This window comes from Macrosteles quadrilineatus, unplaced genomic scaffold, assembly GCF_028750875.1.
Source record: "Macrosteles quadrilineatus isolate MER2022 unplaced genomic scaffold, UCM_ALF_1.0 Scaffold_5__1_contigs__length_97177068, whole genome shotgun sequence".
Classification (NCBI taxonomy): Eukaryota; Metazoa; Arthropoda; class Insecta; order Hemiptera; family Cicadellidae; genus Macrosteles; species Macrosteles quadrilineatus.
Genome location: NW_026542598.1, coordinates 10,254,705 through 10,275,224, shown reverse-complemented (window position 1 = coordinate 10,275,224; position 20,520 = coordinate 10,254,705). Strand labels below are relative to the sequence as shown.

General features: G+C 33.3%; 1 protein-coding gene across 5 annotated transcripts in view; it reads right to left on the bottom strand.

Moving 5' to 3' along the window:
- LOC128993757 (basic helix-loop-helix ARNT-like protein 2) overlaps positions 1-20,520 on the bottom strand; it is a 183,597-nt gene that overhangs the window by 24,414 nt on the left and 138,663 nt on the right. For all 5 annotated transcript variants that reach the window (XM_054417735.1, XM_054417731.1, XM_054417734.1 and 2 more), the window contains 6 exons: positions 20,302-20,391; positions 11,449-11,560; positions 8,153-8,371; positions 5,034-5,187; positions 2,895-3,001; positions 2,036-2,186 (listed from right to left, as the gene is read on the bottom strand). In XM_054417735.1, the coding sequence (XP_054273710.1) occupies positions 2,036-2,186; positions 2,895-3,001; positions 5,034-5,187; positions 8,153-8,371; positions 11,449-11,560; positions 20,302-20,391 (833 nt within the window). The remainder of the gene's footprint in view (positions 1-2,035; positions 2,187-2,894; positions 3,002-5,033; positions 5,188-8,152; positions 8,372-11,448; positions 11,561-20,301; positions 20,392-20,520) is intronic.

The following is a 20,520-nucleotide window of genomic DNA, read 5'->3' as shown; positions in this document are numbered from 1 at the left end:
CTTGAAACAATTTCTGGTTTCCGGGCCTGGATGGTACATTTTATATCATCATACAAGGAGTATAATAATTTGATGTTTTGACGGCATGAGTTTTTTGTACGATATTTTACTATTTCGCACACTTCAGTAATATTTGTGATCTAAATAATGCATGAATATTACTGTTATACACACCCAGACACTTTTCACAAGGTAAATATAACGGATTCAATAAAAATACACCAACAATAAATTACAAAGTTACACTTGCTCTCGGCAAAGACATTATACGTTACGAACACGATGTAGACACACTGGACAGTGGGCATTATCGTTGTCTTCTCGCCAAAATTCACTACGTCACTACCAGATGTAAACTGCTGGCAATCACAAATCCAAAATCATCTAATTTTTTGCTCATGAAAATTACATACAAGCAACCTTATTAGTAAAAGTTTCATCATGTACGCAAAATACACATTTTTGTAACCGACCATTTCAGTCGGTTGGCCATTCACCAGTTATTCAAAGATCAATCAAGCAAACTATAACAGTTTTCTTACTATCCTTAAGAATAACATAGGAATTTTAAATTTACAGATTTTTAAAATTTGCTCCGTAACTAGTGGGCGCTTAACAACGCTTAAACCTAGAAGAATATATATTAAGGAGGAACACTCGAGTTTCGTTGAAGCCCAGTTGCGCCCTGCTGCCATACCGAGGAGGGATAGGAGGCATGTTGATCGGAGAAATACATAATAACATTTTTTAAGGCTAAAGGAACACACCACCAAAACAACACGGACATACACCACACTGCTGTGGGGTCCCATTGACGCCGCCGCACACCAGCGATAGTAGGGCCTTTCCTACTTAGCGGCCGTCGTGATAACTTGCCAAAATTAAAAAATCCCAGGCTGAATTTTTAACATGGGTATTTTGCTTCTTATAAGGTTTGTATTCATTGATTGAACACTGGAATAAAAGAACATAAAATGTGTCCATTAAGTTTGTAGACCAACCTAACAGTCAATCTTGGGTTGAAATCAGGCCACTATGGGCTACCCACTCTTGACATTGAACTAAAAGGATAGGAAACATAATTTTTCAATTAGTAGGGAAATCATAAGTTCTCCTCAAAATTTGCACGTAATTAACTCGTAGTAAGGCTGGTGATAGGAATAAACAAAATTTACACCCCCTTTTTTTGCGGCATTGTACATCGCGCTGCCATTTTGTTGGTTTTCATTTTCCAGGAATCACGCAATTTTTGGTTGTCTCCGTGTCTGGATTGGTCGACCATGAGGCTTCATTCTCATTGGTGGCGCCATTGCGAGCTGTGTGATTAGCGTTTCATTGTTGTGTTGTGAGCTATTTACCCTATATCTTATTTTTTCTTTTCCTGCATATAGATTTTTTTTTTTTATCGGTTATACTTTGCATTTTGTATCATTACTTATAGTTATAGTTGTAGTGTTCTAATGTTGTAATGTATGTGATAGTTAAGTTTTTTTAGATGAGTGTTTCGATTTTTAGATTGTTTAGACCTTTTTGATGTGTTAGAATTATAGCCAAAAATACTACAAAGAAGTACGTGTAAAACTATCTTCCAGGATTTTCAGGTTTTGGCATTTTACGACCAGAATAATAAATATCCAAAACACTGCTTCTAAAAAAACTGGTACATTTTCAGGGAGAGTACATTAGACATTTAACTTACCTAAGCCCACTAGCCATAGATCTACACTATTTACACTATACAGTAATTTAAGCATCACCTCAATAGTGTATATTGGACACAAATTTTGCAGCTTAGTTCCTAATCATTTAAAAAACACCACCAATCCAAAAAAAATTTAAAAAATGACTGGTTTAAAAAATTTTATTCCTTGAATGAATGTTTAAGTGAAAATTAGGAGAGTTAATATTTAAATTATTTAGTTTTGATTTAAATATTGCTATTTAGTTTTAGGTGTTATAATACTGTATTGACAAATGTCCTGTCATTTTATGATGTAATGACATACATTTTAATGGTTGTAGTAACAGTACTTACGTGACGAGTGAGTTGATACAGATGAGTGACTGGAAGCTGTCATTATTTTCCGACAGTTCCAAATATCCACAAGTCTTTAGGTAAATGAAATTACCATTTTTGGTCTGAAGTCGATAACAACTCTGGCCATAGGATGAGCCTCGGAAAAACACTGCAAAATAATTACCATATTTAGAACTAACTTAAAATATTTTGTAGAAAAAATTCCAAAGTAAAATTGTAAAAACCTTCTACACTATTGAAAAAAAGAAAATCTTTGAAACTGTTAATGTATACTATTATTTAAGGTTAATTTGACTTCTAACAATATTTGCAAGACAAAATAACAATCAGTGATTCAGTGATTGTGTAGCCAAAGCGTTTTTGTTATTGTAATTATCTGCAATCCAAACAATTATTTCCCCTATTTTCAATAATATACAAGGAAGATACATATTTGGGGCAAGCTCCAATTAATTTGAATTATAGTTAGCCCCAAAAATTAATTACACCAACTTATCAGATACGTTACGTTGGTAATTTTCAACACTCTAATTTCCGTAAGACTAAGATGTATTTTTGTTATACTGTGGAAGCTTTCCACACAGCCAGTTCTAGTATACGATGAAAATGATTTCAGTCATTACAAATGAAAATATAAAAGATGAAATATTGTTATCGTTAGCACAGCTTATCAAACAAAGCTTACAGAAAAGATTTTGGTGATTCAAATTAGGAATGAAGAGTAGTATTTTTTTATCAGTTTTGTTACCATTCACAATACCAAAGAATATATGAAAATTCTGGTTTATCAAATGCAAGTAGAATGTGTTTAAGCAGGAGGGAAGTAACAGCGAACTGCCAAGTTATATATACGTACTCTGGCGCAGGCCCACCATAGTCCATCGCATGTCTTCTTTGTGCATGTATTGAAAACCTGGCACTCCACACACTTCTTCAGACAAGTAACCTGCCACTATAGATATCCTGTGAACAAGTAAATAGTTTAACTAAAATGTTGCTTCATTGATAACTGATTGATGATAACTATCAATTATCAATGAACAGGTTGAATTATCAGGACGAACAAATATGTTTCAGATTGTAAAACAATATTTAATAAATCTGATTCCACAGTTTCTTTTTCATTTATTTTTCCATTCTGGTTCACATTAAACTATGCACTAGTGTGTACTAGCATTGAGTATACATGTATAAGAGGGACCATATAACGCTAATATAACGGTAGTTACCGATTTTGGCAACGTAGTTTGGGCCGCTTACGCTTGGTTTGCGTGGTTTGGTGTTATATTACATTACATGATGTAATTTTTAATGAAACTTCTTGGTCATTAAATAGAGTTGCATTGCATTTGTAAAACTGAGCGCTTGCAACAGCGCTTAAAACTGTTAGATTTAGTTAAGTAAAATTGTTGCAGTGTACAGCATAGGTAAGATTCTTCAACATGTTGCCAGGAGAGCTGAAAGGTGACAACCCTAAAACCTTGAAAGCTGAACTCACCCGTTGGTTCTGCAAGATGCCATTCTACAGCATGAAAGAATTTATGGACTTGCAGAATTTTGATTGTATTTGACAATTCATCTCATTTTTGTATTAATATTGTATTGACCCCTTCAAATCTCTAAGATTTTGAATACAGATTTCCTGTCTGTCTGTCTAAGCAATGTAATTCTTAGGCCAAACATTGGAATTAGGAATAATGCCCTATAAAATGAAGTTATCACAATGAAGAGCTGGCAGGAACTGGGGAGAATCAAAGGATGAAGGTCTGGAAGTTCACATGTCCATTGTTGAACAGTATAGCTGGTGAATTCACATGAAGTAGGCTACAACTCGCCACAGTAATTTTGATTTTCTTTGGACTAATTTTAAGGTTATATGACTATATGAGGTATTTTTATATTGCATATTTCTTACAATAATATATTATTCTATCTAAGTAGGTTGTGATTATTCTAGATTATTGACAAACAGAGGATAAATATGGTGAGAATTGATATAAATGCATAAATAATGATATTGTAGAACAAAAGGGGAGATGCTATTTCTGTTGGGTGATGGGATATTATTAGATACTAAACAATATATAATGAAGTATCACAATATTAAAAGGGAGAAACATTTTAAATTACTGGTAACATATAATCATGGGGTAGTAACAAACATTATAGGAGAAACACACACAATTATAGGGAAATCCAAATGAATGATGAATGGATGACAGGTATTGCTACATAGAGAAAAGAATTTATTTATAGAAATAAACACATCTGCCTTAAAAAATAAGGTTGCCAATGATTCTGAAAAAATATACACTCAAAATATTGAAGGATTATAACAGCTATAAGACTGATTAATTTTGATGTTTGCCATATAAATGATTTCTCATTATAGTCAATGAACCTGTCAATGTTTCATGGATAATAATTTTCAAAAAGGATCTGTCCAAATCAAAATGTTTCCAAAAGTTCACAAAAAATTTGATTATGTTCCTCTAGAACCAATAAACAATCCAATCAACTTCATTTTTGAAATTTTGCTTAAAATAATCAAAGGTAGATTCGTAAATTTCTTTTCCTCATTTACTTCATTAGCCTGGTTTAGGTTTATTTCAAATCAAATTGTTGGATCGAGAATTATCCCTTTGTTTGTTTCTCTTTCGATCAATAAAATATCTACTCTTCTGGTGCTTCCGTTAGACGAAAGACAGTGTACTTCATGCACTTCCCATGTATTATACCTTTTTAGGAAGACATTTGCTATAATACTTCTTATTTTGTGGTGCCTTGTGTTTCTTAGAAGCTCACCAAACGGACAGAAGCCAAGGGCATGTACAAGGGTTTCAATCTCACCACAGGCATGCCTGCAGTGGTTATTGCCCTGACTTCTTCTGTGGAGAACACACGCTGGCACCACATTTGCAATCATTTTTATACTGTCTTTCCACTCAGATTCTGACAATCCTTCTTTATTAATAATTATTAATACAGTATTTACCGGTGATCCGTGTAGATGATGCGGCCGTCCAGAGTGTGTCTGGTGATGAACTCTTCTCTACAAGCCTCCATCAGAGACAGAGTCGTGATTCTCTTCTCTCTGAATGGCTTCACTACAGCCACCAAGATTATGTCATTGTGATTTGGCGGACTGTCTGTAACATTATCAGGGAATTTGGTAAACAAAATGATAATGAACTAGTGAGTTTTAAATTTTAAATAGTAATAATGTCAGGAAGTTTTCAATTTGAACCCCTTCTACAGTTTTTAAGAAGTTTTATGTAATTTTGCTTCGAAGAAAAATAAACATAAAATTGAAGGAAGTCAGCCTAACATGACAACACATTAAAAGTTTAGGAATTTTCTTAACTTAATTTGGTCATGTAATAGCTCTAACTAACTATGGATACAATAATGTCACTGTGAAGTAGACATTTCACTATCATTTCAAAATTCTAACCAGTTTTGGAATTCAAAAATGGGAAAATGAGCTACTGATCTGTGCTGCTGTAAACTATCGTTTTATCTCTCACACACAAACTTCTTAACTGTAACCAACTCAAAGAACTAATTGAAAACCGTAGCATCTTTTATATCCCCATCAACTAACAGTAGGAACAAAAACTGGCTAGTTAGTACATATAGACAGTAGTATATAGACATATAGACAGTTAGTACATATAAACTGGCTGTGACATCTAGACAGGACACAAGGTCAACGTCATAATATAGTGGTAATAGTAGCAATCATAAAAATCATCCTGATTAAATTAAGGTAGGAAACATATATTATTCCATGTTTTGAGGGAATATCAAAACAACCAAAACTATATATTTAGGCCTATTTAACATTACATATGATGAGTAAGACAGAGCATATAGATAAATGTACTGATTGAGTAGTTTTAAATAACCAATTTTTAGCTGGTGGACGAAGAAAATTTATATTTTTACAAGGGAATTCTAGCCTTATTAGCTTTAAAATATGTGTGAATAAAGAGAAACCGATGCTAATTTAAAACAGAATTCACAAGTCAAGGCATACCCAAATTGCTAAAATACATTTCCTCAAATTATTACTGTACAGTAAATAAACCTGTCAACAATTAGCCTACAAACCTACACCTCGACTACAAGATTTATGACCTGAAAGGAGCCCAAGCTATGCATAAATATACTTTTTTGCTAAGCACGATCAAAACAAAAAGTAATAGTTTCTCCAATTAAATGAAAATTGAAGTTTGCAACAAGTTAAATTGTAATTTCTCAAGCAATCAATGCAAAGCAGGTTGTGGTGTGTAATAATGCATTGTGTAAGCTTCCTTTTTAAACAAGTTTCTGGAACGTTTGATTGGCCAGATGGTTGCCTAGCGACATGAATCTAGACCGCCATCGCCATGTGTATCTGTTGCAATTTCAACCTTCAGTTAATTATTTTGTTTTATTGTGTTCTATTCAGCATTGTTCTCAATAATGTTTTTGCGGTGTACTTTTGTGAAGTTTAAAATGAAACTGTGACAAAAGGCATTTTTACATTTGGAATACTTTAGTTTTTTACTTAAAGAACAGAATTTGTTGTTAAAGAGGAAAAACTACTTCAGTTGGAAAGAGTTCTTATTCTCCTCATCCGAGAGACCTACCCTTCTGTATTTTATAAATCATTGGACCTATGGCTTAATTCAAATCAATGGATCAAGGAATTATAACACAGCTAAAAAAACCATTGGTGGTTGATGAGATTTGAACCTGAAGTACCACACTCCAACCACCAGACCACCTAAACCAATCTTTAAGATTATTTACTTATTTTTAAAAATTGCATCATAAAAATTATACATATTATGATAAGATTTACGCTTAACATCAAGCAATTCAAATGGAAAAAACATTTTGAGAATAAAAGAAAAATTAACCAAACTACTACAGAATCTTTGGACTATGACATAATTATAACAACAATTGAATTATTATACAATGAAAATATGAAGCCGCAAAATGAAAAAAAATCTTTGTTAGCAAGTTTCAAACAAAGGTGTTGGAAAGAATATTGTGTTACAAGTTAAATAAACTAGAAAGTAATTTGAAATCTTAAATTACATTATAGTTGCCAGGTAAATGAAACTGTCACCACCACAAGATAACTTATTGGCTATTGGTTTTTAGGTCCACTAGAATAGCATCGTAATGACAAAGTTTCTATGGTCAACTTTTTTACTCAAATAATTAAAAAGTTGTAAAGAGCATCAGTGACCTTTTGTCAGACTAGTCAATATTGTCAGTGATTACTAAATGGATGTTTTAACCCTATTAAACACTGCAACTGTACAACATCGAGTTAATGGTGTAAGTGCTTTGAGAAAATTAGCTTTGTTGGATAGTACAAAGTTGTATAAATATATAATATAAACGTGAAGTTAACTCTTGGATAGAAACAACAGTGATAATGTGAAACAGCAATTTATTTTTATATTCTGAAGTAGACTCCTCGTCTATACATAAACCAGTTGTAAAAGTTTTTGTATTTAAATAGAACATAGTTGAATAAGTCTCTTGCATTGAACTACTCTAAAAAAGAGAGTTTATGATACAAAAATATTACGCTTTATTATTAGGTTGACCTCCCAATTCGGCTTGGTTGAAAAGTGTTTATGCACAAAAGAAATTAGTAATTGACAATAACACGCTGACGGCTTAATTCAACTATATTTTTATTCTAAAATTTGCAACAACTTTCTAACTATGTGTCAAGGCGTGTCGTTGTTGTAACGCATCTATTTATAAACTTTGTATACAAAAGTGCACATTCTATTTATATGGACCGGCTTTAGCCAGCTTTATACTCCGAGAGAACTTAGTTGACTCAGAGATTGTCAATTCTGTTCGCCAATGTAAACTTTCATTTTCTCTCATAGTTTTAAGTACCATCACGGTTTATTTGACTTGAAAGATACCACAGTTTACGTTAGGTTGCCTTTTCAGTATTGCTTGATGGAAAAGTTGGTTTACTTCAGCACGATATGTTGGAGTGTTGGAGGCTTTGGTCAATTACATTAATATTAATTAAGTAAGAACACCTTTCCATCCAACGTTCCCCAGATTGTAGGTGCAATTGTTAGCTACCTGATCGACGTGTCTGCGCGGGTGGAGGCGCGCGCAAGTGCCCCATGACATGCACCAGCTCGTACTGAGGCTGGTCACTGCGGCTCTGCGCTCGCTGGCGCAGTCTGATGTAGAAGCTCCGGCGCAGTCGCTGGTCTTCCTGTCCCGGCATGGAGGTTGAACTGCATGGAGCCGGACTGTTGTACACCGAGTCAGTACTGTTGTCGTCTGCGCCTGCGTCTGAAAATATAGGAAATTACAAATTAAATAATGGCATTTAAAATCACTATGTTTGGGTTGACATTCATATAGATATAGTTCATTACACCACCAAAACGGGGATTTTTATCAATTTATATCTTAATCCTCTATAGTTGATAGTACTTTGAAACAGTTAACGTCTTGGTTTTGAAATGTTATGATAACATGCTGTCATGGACTAACTGAAATATTAATTAACTAATTAGTTTAGCAAATTGTGTACATTTGGCAACCTTAGATACCATAAGCAAGATACTACTGCTGCAGTACTAACAATTGGCAATAAAAATAAAAATACTTGGGTTGGATAAAAAGTGTAGCTAAATGTATGATTGGATTTGCAAATCGTAAATAATCTATAATTGTTATTTCTATGAGAAACCTAATCACACAAAGTTTTATTTATGTTCTCTTTCTAACACCGTTGCAGAAATGTGGATTGTACCAATACTATCAACTCCTGGGAATCAAATATAATTTTAGGGCTGGATCCTAACCGAAAATTACAGAGATATTCTAAACTGTTAATTTTTAATAAGGTTAAAATTAGTTGTGCACCAAGGATGGTTGAATGAGCCCAGCAGTAGTGAAGCAACTAGCCTCCATTACAATCTCAATGTAATCATGATCTCTGAATGACCGTAAACTAACATTCATTGAGTGTCAATCAAGACATACACTCAAGTGGAACGTCATTCTTGCGTCAAGCTTGTCTGTCGACTGTCGGAGTCGGACAGAGATGAAAGATAGCTGATTGGTAAACTGATTCTTGGAATGACGTTTTCCACTTTTCTGTAAGATAAACTCCAACAAGTGTTCTGGTCTTTAAATATTTCATAGTATTTTCTCCTATTGATATTTGTTTTTAATGTTATTTAATTTTCGTATTCCTGAAATAAAGTTTCGATACACAGAATATCCACAAAGTTTCGAGGGGTGGGGGCCATTTCCTCTTAAGAGTGTTTGTGTTTCTTCAATTTAAAATGTTGCTTGCGTGAACAAAAATAAATAAAAAAATGACATTATAAATCATAAATAAATAAGATCAAAAAAATAAATCCCAGAAATACATACATGTGGACATATAGGATAGTGAAAACTTAAAATGTTAAACATTTTTGTGTACAAAAATATATAAAATATCAACTCACAAGTTATAACAGAATAATTTATAACACATCAAAAACCTTCAATGTTATGGGCTAGTTAAATAATTAAGACGTTAAACAACAAAACTGAATAAAAAAAAGGTTGAAACCTCGCCTTAAACATATGTGGCAATTTACGGCAAACATTACACGGAATAAAATTAGGACTGATTTGCTTGTGCAACCTGCTTACGGGTAGTAGATAATCTAACCTAATTAATCTGACCAAACGAGACAGCATCATGAGTTAAGGGTTTGTCAGCTGTGGTGGGCAACTCACTGTGGCGAAGGTAATGAGACAGGAGACAGGACCACCTAAAATGGTGATCAGCTACAGGGAGGTAAACTGGAGAGGTTGATTTATAGATGCAAATCTGATCAGGCATTAAGCTACTTTGTCTGTGTCGATTATTCAGAGTTTTACTTCTTACTCCTTCCAGGTGAAAAGCATAATTTTGTGTCTTTTAGTGAACAAGTTGGCGATGGTGTTCATACCATGGGAACGGGGTAAAAATTGGATTTTCTCATTTTTTACACTCTTAACATAAAATTTCCTACTTCTCTCTAAAAAAAAAAACAAAACAACAAATAATTTAGTATATTTTAGCGTTTTTCTACGGTTATTCGTTACAGGAGAAAGTTTAAAAAATTTAAAATTTTAAATTCCTATGCTATTTTTATGGAGAATAAGTAAACTGTTGCAGTTTACAACAAACCTTGGTACTTGTATCATTACTCTTTACTGTTTTGTATCATTTTTAATTAGTAAATTTTTTTAATAGGTTTTTTCTCTGTGTTGAAGAAGATCACTGTGTAGAACTCGCACTCACTGTATATTATAACCAAGTAATATTTTAGAACATAAGAAAGTGTATAAATCCACCAACATAGGTTTTAAACCTAAGGTGGTTATTGTTTTTTCTTCTTGTGTAAATGTATTTTTGTGTTTGGTTGTTGTATGGAAAAAAACAATAAAGATTTCTTAAAAAAAAACTTCTTAACCCTAATATGATTGAAATAGATTTAATTAAAAACCATGAAATTCGCTTAGTCTGCAGGTTTGCAGCAGCGGGGGTATTTTAAACTTTGATTGTTTAAAGAAAAAAATTCCTTAAAATTTTGGCAAGACTGAAAACACCAAAATCTTTCACCAACACATTGTTTTCAACTCAAAATGAGTAACAGAAATTTTAAAACGTAAAAATAGTTTGAACAAAAAATATATAAAAAACAAAATCCAACAATTATAATTTCCAATTAAAAGTAGCTCACAGGTGTTTGATAAACTGCATTGTAACATGTGAAGTAAACTGTAAAGAGGGGAAATTTAATAATCAAAATTCTGTACATAACTGAGTTAATAGAGCTGTAACTTGTCTAGTAGAGTCAAGCTTCTAAATTGATATTCCAAGAAAACAAGCCCTGGTTTTGACATATGTTCCAGTTGTTGATATTTCATAAACTTGCAACATTTACAATTTATTCACAATTTAATACACCTCTTAAGGAAAATGCATCTTTTATACTTGGAAAATTTAGTTTTACATGCAATCTTATTTTTGACACTTTCTTATTTCATTGCAACCTGTGAATTTAAATTAGCTTTGGCCTAAGTATTTTAATTTTGCATATTAAGAAGACTAGGACCTACAGTGTTATTTGCAAACAAACTTCACTTTGTAACAAAATCTATTCCAAATAGATTTTGACCTAATTGGCATTATTGTTAAATACAAACAACAACAAAAATTACAATTGTATTACATCGTGGTACCTGTTACATTAGTTTTTACCATATCACTATTAGTTTCCATCGGTAAATAAACAACGCAGTTAGTCTGTTTTACATGGGAGGAGCTATCCCCACTGGGAGTAATAAGCCGAAACACTTAGTTACATTTCACTCACCACTGGTAGCAGCGCTGATGGCTTGATCTTCGTCTGGAGCGAGGTTGCGTTTCAACTCGTCGTAATCTTCCAGACAAGTCAAATTGAACAGCGACTGGCCCATTAACTCAATCTGTAACAAAAAAACAGAAAATACAATCACCGAAACAAATTTAGTCTTACACTTTCAGCACATACCCTTGCCATTTATGGTTAGATCAGTACAGTACGTCCCAACATACAATGGTGTGTATTTTCAGGCGATGATGAGTGAAAGATAATAGTTGAATGGGTGATATGACTTTTTTAATGGCTAAGATCAGCTGGTTTTTAGACAGGACCATTGATTTTCATTTGTTTTCGCACAATGATCAAATACAGCTGGGTCCAGTTTAGAACGCTTCTGACTTTTCTCAGGATTGAACTGGGAACCTTATGATTAACAGGCAAGCACTATAACCACTCAGCTACCCAGCCATGTGGCTATATGGCCCAAAATGAATCTTTCTCTGCAACAATCTGTCTATATTCTACCATGTTCTCTGCTCATTGCCTCTCATTTCCGAGCCACAAGGTTCTTAAGTATTCCTAAATCCATCTTCCACGTTCCAATCATTTTACAGGACAATTGACTTTGGTTGTACAGGTTTTTTAAAATTGGCTTTAACTTTATTTCCTTATATTCTTTAGTTTCTATTTTCTTTTCAGGCTTTAAAAGTGTCTCCATCAGTAAATAGACAGTAACGTATCCAAGCTACTCAGAATCATAACAGTTTTAAGATTAGCTAAAACAAAATAATTATTACGCTGACTTTTTACTTTGACTTACTAGTATTACAAAATAATCTGAAACTAAGTTTTGGACAGTTGGTATGGATGCATTTGATTAGTATAGGTAAGTTTGGAAATGTGGCCAATTGCTACACACAAACATCATAAAAAGAACATACATAATTTTAATGTTTTACAGACAAGAGACAACTTTTTCTTATCGATATACAAGATTGTGACAGTTTCTGCAACAGGTTCTATAATGAATCAAGAAGGGAAAAAGAATTGCTCAAATGTAAACTTAATAAAAAAAAAACATCAATAGCGTATCTTAGAAGTTTACCTATATACGCCGATGACTCTACCTAATTGAGTGGTACAGAAGGTTGTACTAGGGGTATTTTCAGCAGCTGATACCCACGTGTGCTGATTGTAGATATGCTTGGCTCAGCAGGGGACCACTTTGATTGAGACAAACACTCAAACAGGTTGGTTTCTGACGCACAGATTCATTCGCTCCTTACTTGGTCTGAATTAGTATTCCAAACTTTCTTTTGGATTTCAATCGGCGCGTAAAAGCCGAGAGAGCATTTTAAGAATTTTGGCCGACTCAGTTCAGTAAATGTATTCCTCAACTACATAGAACCGAGCATGATTTTGAATTAGGTCTAAAGCATTTAAGAGCCCTAGTGACCTGGGTTCAAATCCTGCCATCACTAAAGACTTGTTGTATGTGATAACACTGTGAACATGTGGTTTTAGCTTAGAACCTATGTAGACAGATATTAAGGATTCTTTTTTTCTTTTAGGTGAGAAAAATCTCATCTGCAATACTAAAACCATACTAATAATAACAGACATTATGTAGAGCTGTATAAACAGCTTAGTGCCTGATTGGTAATGGACTAATAGGGTTTGACTAATAAACAGAAGGTCACTGGTTCATTCCTTGTGAACAGTATAGAGCTTTTTTGATGGTTCTGAACTGGAACCAGCTGTCCTTGATCGTTGCTCAGCTACGAAACAGCTGGTCTTGGTCAGTAACTAAGCTACCAGAGGGATTTCACTAAATTTCAAAAATATGATAAAACACCCAGCTGCTGTATTGCTTTCATTAAACTCTTTTTTAAAGTTGAAAAAATCTATATAAAAAATCAATTGCCCAAACACAAAAGACAAACATAAATCAGGCTATATCAATATTTACAACAAAAAAGTCTCAAATTTACTAGGCACAATTATAAATCATATTACAATGTTTCATAAAATCATCATGTCTGCATGACAACATCAAAGATTCTGAAAAGCTGTTTGCTTGATAGGTAGCCTTTCAGAGTCTGAGCAATTCTACATCATTATAAAATGTAGGCCACCAATTAATTCCGAGAGCAATAAAAGCCTTGCAATTTCCTTTAGGATCATTAACACTTAGATGTCATTGGGGCCACAGTCTTAATACGCATTTACAGATATTCTTTCACCTCAATTAGACTCGACTCTATAGTTTTTGTATTATTTTCTCTTTAAGAGAACTTAGGCAATCTTTTTCAACGGTATTTAAAAAATCCTCATTCATTAGAAAGGGAATTATTAATGACTCTATATTATGATGTCAATGGTATTAGTTTCTATGAAAATGTATGGCAACACTTTAATTTCAGTTTCAGTAAAAGCAATACTGTAAATTAATTCATGTTGCTTGGGCTGGGTAGCTGAGTGGCTATAGTGCTCGCCTAACAATCTAAAGCTTGCCGGATCGATCCTGAGAAAAGACAGTAGCTTTTTGATGCTTCGAAACTGGACCCAGCTGTTCCTGATAATTGGGCTTTAAATAAATTATCCTGACTAATGAAACAGCTGATATTATCCAGTAATAGAGCTACACAGATCATCTAGCTTCATTCTACACTCATCCTTCACTCATATTTGGGTTAAAATACACAACTACTAGTAGGTGATGTCCCTATCTCAATGAATAATGATAATGCCACCATGTTGGTAAGTCTATTCAAATACTCTATTTTTTATATTTTGGATACATCCTGTATGTTGGTATTGGGATGTCTTATTCCATCAATAGCCAATATTAATAACACTTAAGTTCCAACTTCACAAAAATTTTCCAGTTAGAAGTAGAAAACTACCATTAAATAAAAATATTACTGCCACAATGTTTGTATATGAATATTTGCAATATAGTATATATTACAACTCTAATGTAATAAACATGGCTATAATCAAGCGTTATCCAACAACGTAGGTGGATTTGGAATAGTCATAACTAACAAGGGATAATAAACCCAACCACTTGATTCGGGAAATTGTTACAATGATTCAAGTATTCCCGTCCAGAACTAGGATAATTTGTTACAAAGATACTCATGTGTAGGTCGATCATCGCCATGAGTGGACAGAAATAACTCTACGGCAAATACTGTAATGCAATAATGCCCTGGCTCATGGTGATTCATTAACTATTTACATTAAATTCAGTTACTTAAACTTGAATAAAAAACACTGCAATCAAGACATTACTTTTGTGATGGACAGTAACTGACGAAAAAGACAGCACTGAAACAGTTTATCTGTTTGTATTTGATTGTAAAATGTTATTAAAATTAGGTATTTATCAACTTTGTGGAAATACTGGACATTTATTTAGTATATATGTTTATTTTGAGAAATTTTATTTAGGACGTATATCTCTCTTTTTAGGGACATCACCCTTGATATAATTTGACACTTTTAGGTAAAGTATTCAACTATCTCTTCTTTTGTATATTTAGTCTTAACTTGGACAACTTGTGAGCTCTTTACAGTTTGATTTTATTGACTTAATTTACGTTGCTTTAAATGTAAAACGATCACCATTTTTGCACTGGCATTTACTTAACATTAAGGGTTTTATCTCCTTTGAAATTAAAACTTATTGATGTAGTTCCATTTAAGCATATACAGTAAATATTTAAAGTTAAAGTTGTCTTATTGTTGTGATTGAAATTGGTAAATATAAATAACCACCACTATCAAAAATGTAATATGTTTAAAAAAAAAACTGTGTTCTCCTGTGACCAACTGAATGTAACGCTGGTAAAGATGTAAGGATACTAGAGAAGATTTTTGTAAGATCACTTATTGGATCACTTAAAATGGATATCAGTTATTAAATAATCATAAGAGAAAAATTAAAAGAAATCAAATACATACAAATCTGTACACTTCTTTTAATTGGGGCAAAATAAAAAATTTATTTTAGTGTTGTGGATTAGTGTTCCCTCCTAACTTTCATAACATGCTTTCATGCGACATAGGAATAATTTTAAGGCACTTTACATTAAAAAGTGGTTTCCTACTCCTGTACAAAAGTAAAAAAAGTCGTATTGAAAATTGTCTGGTTTCCAAGAAGAAAAGATATTACCGGATACAAATAGCGGAGAGTACATAGAAGAGAGGCATCAGGTTGCAGTTGCAGCAGATTGTGTTGCAGTGCTTGGTGAGCTAGTTTAACTGTCGTCATGGAGACTGATATTGAACATCTGACACTATCAACACATCCTATAACTACTCATCACTACAACACTCTTATTGGGTCACTCGATCACTCAAGTACCATTTTACTGTGTCATTCGATCACTAAAGTATTCTTATACTGAGTGTTTAAATAACTGATCACAATAATACCCTTACTGTTTTACTAGAATACTATAATATTATTTTACAGTGTTACTCAATCACTGTTATACACTTATTGGGTCACTCAATCAATAAAGTACCATTTTACTGTGTAGATCGATCACTAATTACTTTATACTCTTACACTGAGACACTAGAAAACAATTTACTGACTAACTGGTTCATTGATTACCAGAATATTCTCTTATTGGGCTACACCACCACTGATTACTACAATAGGCTTATACTGTGCCACTTAATTCTGATCGCTAGAATAATTCTCCTATCGTTTCACTCAATCGCTCTTTTACTCAGATGTGTTACACAAGCACGAATCGGTACGTTCATTTTACCCAGTGTTTGGTTAGCAAGCAAGTTACCCAAGACCAGATTTTTAATAGTGCAAAAAACCCTACCTTAGAAAGCGAACTGTAACAAATTAAAAAGTTAAAAAAAGCGAACTGCACAACTGTCCCGCCAAATACGTAGGACATGCCGTTGGCAAACGGATCAATCAAACTTGACACCTCGTGTATTGGCAGTTGGCAGATGACACTTAACTAGCAGACCATCACTACAAGATCATTGTGACTCTATCTCATTGACATAGACAATCTAACCACTCCTAGTTAAATGACGACTTACAACTTATACTCACTTGGTATTTCTAAGTCTTCCAAGTAAAGGGAGTAGTTTATTAAGCAACAAAATGTAGTGGGGGAACTACCCCTCAAATCACCTAAATTTAGTGAATGGAAAATAATGAAACCACAGTTTCAATTTTGGTGAACAGGTTACATTCGAAAACTCTTATAATCATGTCAGTGTCAAGTTAATAGCCAAATAATAGAAGTATGGACAAACTCCTATTTTTGAGTAGTTAAAGTGCTCACTTTGCCTGTTAATAAAGTAGACCATTTAATTTTTGATAGAAAAATCATTTTAAACTTAACAATCAAAAGGTTCGGTTTGATCCTGAGAAAAGTCAATAACTTGTTGAAGGTTCCCAGCTGTCTCTGATCATTGGGCTTTAAATAAATGATCATGACTGATGAAACAGCTGATCTTAGTCAGTAATAAAGCTACACAGATCATCTCACGCCATTCTACACTCATCCTTCCCTCATATTTAAGTTAAAATACACACCTAGGTCAGGTGGCGTTCTCATCTCAATTGATAAAATAATAATAAAACACATTGTTTTCCATTAACCATTTAACCATTTTTTATGCATTTGTATTTGGAATTTTTTTATATATATTTTTATACCAATACTAAATTACGTTTTTAATACTAGATTTATACTGATTTGGTTTTTCTTTTTCTTGAATGAGTTAATAAACCAGAATGATTCGACCATGGGAACGGGGTTTCACGTATTCATTATGGGGTAAATGTTGGTTTTCCTAATTTTTGACCTTCAAAACACAAAATTTCCCAGTTTCTCTCCAAGCCATTTTAAAGATCTTTCGGTATGTTTGCTGCGGTGGGGATATTTTAGTTTAATATTTATCAATTAATAAAACATTTTCTAAGTTGATATTTCAAAACTAATAAAAAAAGAAATTTGGTGGTTTTGAAAACTAAATTATTACCCAAAGAACTCAAAGAGATGTTTAACAAGAACACGGAAGCTACACCATTATTATACAACCAGTGTTTATATCTTGTGATAAGATGTGTATAAATGATTTCAAACTTCTTGTGATATGGAACTTGGATTGTTATGGTTACGTTACAACTTATTACGCTAAAAAACATAATTAATTAGCACAATACTACAAACTTGTTATTACTATGTTGTGATTTCAAGAGAATCTGATATGTATAACTTATACGTAATTTCTCTTGCTTCATGCATTCAAGGCAAACAACTCAACGATTTTCTGTTATATAACTTCAGGTTGCCTCACTTAACACAGTAACGTAACATAACAATGTGTGTAAATATTTAGAGCATTCAATTCAAAACTATGTCAATCACAATGAAATAAATAAATCAATTACATTAATACATTAAAGACTGAAGCTATATACATTTTTTGACAAATTATTTTTCCCACAGAACAAGTTTTTAAAACTAGCTGTAAGTATTTAATACACTTGCCAGATTCCTAGGAACTATCTATCAAATACTCGAGGATTAAATGTTAACTTGTATATGAGCGATTCTCAGAATATATCTCTTGCTTGTAAGTTATATAGTCTCTGTACTTGGTAACTAAAGACAGAGAGGGAATATACCACTTACCCACCCCCCCTTGATATCCTAAATTCCAACCTTTGTACATTTCCAGCCCAATTATGTTCTCCACAGATATTCTGAAATAAACTAGTTATTTTAGAATATAATCTTATAACTTTCTTGACGATTCCAGCCAAAATGGAAGAATAAATGTAAAAGTTGTGAGTATACACATTGAGATTCAGTTAGAACTAGCGATTGAGCTGAAATCTTTGCAGGAATAGAGCCAATATTCCACAGATTGACAAACTTAACTTCGATACTCTCCTAGAGTTCCACCTAAGGGTCTTATTCCTGGGATCCCGAATCCCGGTCGGGTTTTGATACTTAGGAATCCTGTGATTACCGTATTTTAATCCTGCGATTAACAGGATTGCAAAACCTCTATTTTTATCTTCTTTTTCATTTGAGTAGTTTCACTTATGGAAAGTAAATATAAATAGTCTAATAACGCTAAAAACAAATATTTGAGTGGAGCGAATGAAGTGAGCGAAGCTCTTATACTACACTCCTGCTCTTGTTTTCCACATACTCCTCCTAAACAGCTGAAGCGATCAAAGGAAATTTAGCACAGTCATAGTAACCAACTATGGGGAGGTATAAATATGAAATGGTAAACATCGACTAAAAGGCTTTTCTCTAGGTGAATTTAAAAATACAGAAATTTAACATGGGCCTTAGAGGTTTTTTGGTCGCCACAAATCGTACTTATTTGCAATATAACAATAAAAAGGTCTAAACAAAAGAGTCCTAACATATATTACTCAATGCATCATCTAAACTAGCACATTACAAATACAGAACAAAGGTTCAGAACAATTGGATTATTTAATTTCGTTGAGAATAATTTACTACAAAATCTATTATATTATTAAAGTGATACAATCAAATTTTATGTAAACGGTTAAGGTCATTTACCAAATAAAAATATAGGCATATGGCACATCAAAATGAAGCTTAGAGTGTGTAGATTTGCCGAAAAGTATTGATATGGAGAAATTTTCTAAGGGCTCTGCCCCACAGGCTGATTTCCAAAGGGCTACGCCTGGCATGCTTCCAATGTTTAAATGATTTAATTTAATTTAGTTAATGAAACAGCTGGTCAGTACAATGAACTGGCGTTTGTTTATTTACTCGAATAAGATGTTTGTGACGCTTTATGTAGATTGAGGAGGGTTATGTTTGGTTTTAAAGTGAGGTTGTATATACGTTTTGTAAAGTATTGCTCAACGTTTCATGTTTTAATTTATATAGTAAGCTACATGTGAAGAGGCTTGACTTAAATTGAAGAATTATGGTAAAACATGTAATTCATGAAGCATCAATATGAAGCAAATTGATGCTATTGCTACACTAAGGTATGTTGTCATATTCTTATGGATCTATTAACATCAAAAGTAGGGGTTTGAAAGTAAGTAGGTTTACGCTTCTAAATCAGTTTATGTTTTCAAACTAAATCATAGAGTTGCTAAATTTTAAAACACACACCAGCACTACTTTAATAGCTCTAGGTCACATTTTCTTCCCGTTGCAAAGCACAGGTATAGCAGCTTGTTAATAACTAATTAGGGTCAGCGGAATTAGCCTAATGCACCAGCGAACTTAGATATTTGACTTAGGTATTTGAACTTTAGATACTCCAAATAGCCATTGGTATATGAACCAAATATACCATTGACTTTGGATACTACAAGTAGACATCACATTGACGTGAACCAGATGTACCATTGACTTTGGAAATGGCAAATAGGCGTTCCCTTTATGTGAATCAATTACACCATTGACTTTGAATATTAGAAATTAGCTAATAGGCATTTTATTTATGTAAACCAAATATACCATTGCCATTGGATACTGGCACTCGGCCCTGCACTCATTTATACACTGTAAATAAGAATGCAGGATTAGGCCTACGAATGTTCTGGGTGAAAATGTTTCTTAACTTAGAAAGACGGCAAAACTGCGTATTTTTACGGCCAGTTTAAAACATTTGAGGACTCAACAAGAGGATTCCACACAAATTGAAAATTACTAAAAAGTTAAGTCATAAAATAACATAAGCCCAGGATCGACTTAGATAAATCCCAAAATCCCAGGATTGGATTGAAGCCCCAGGATTGAGAACCCCAGGCTCCGCCCCACTGGTTTCCAAGGAATATTCTATTACATATTGAGGGATACTAACCTGTGTGTGACCAAGCAGTTTTTCCACAGTGTGGGATATGAAGATGATTCGACCGGCTCCATTGACAATCATGAGCATGCCGTCCATCTCCTAGACAAACAAAGCATCGGTCAAAAATGTAAACAAAAGAAAAAAAAAACTACTATGTACTAAAGGCTACTATGTAACGTTTTAGAAATCACTTAGAATAGCTTGTATAAACAAGTTTATATTGCAGAC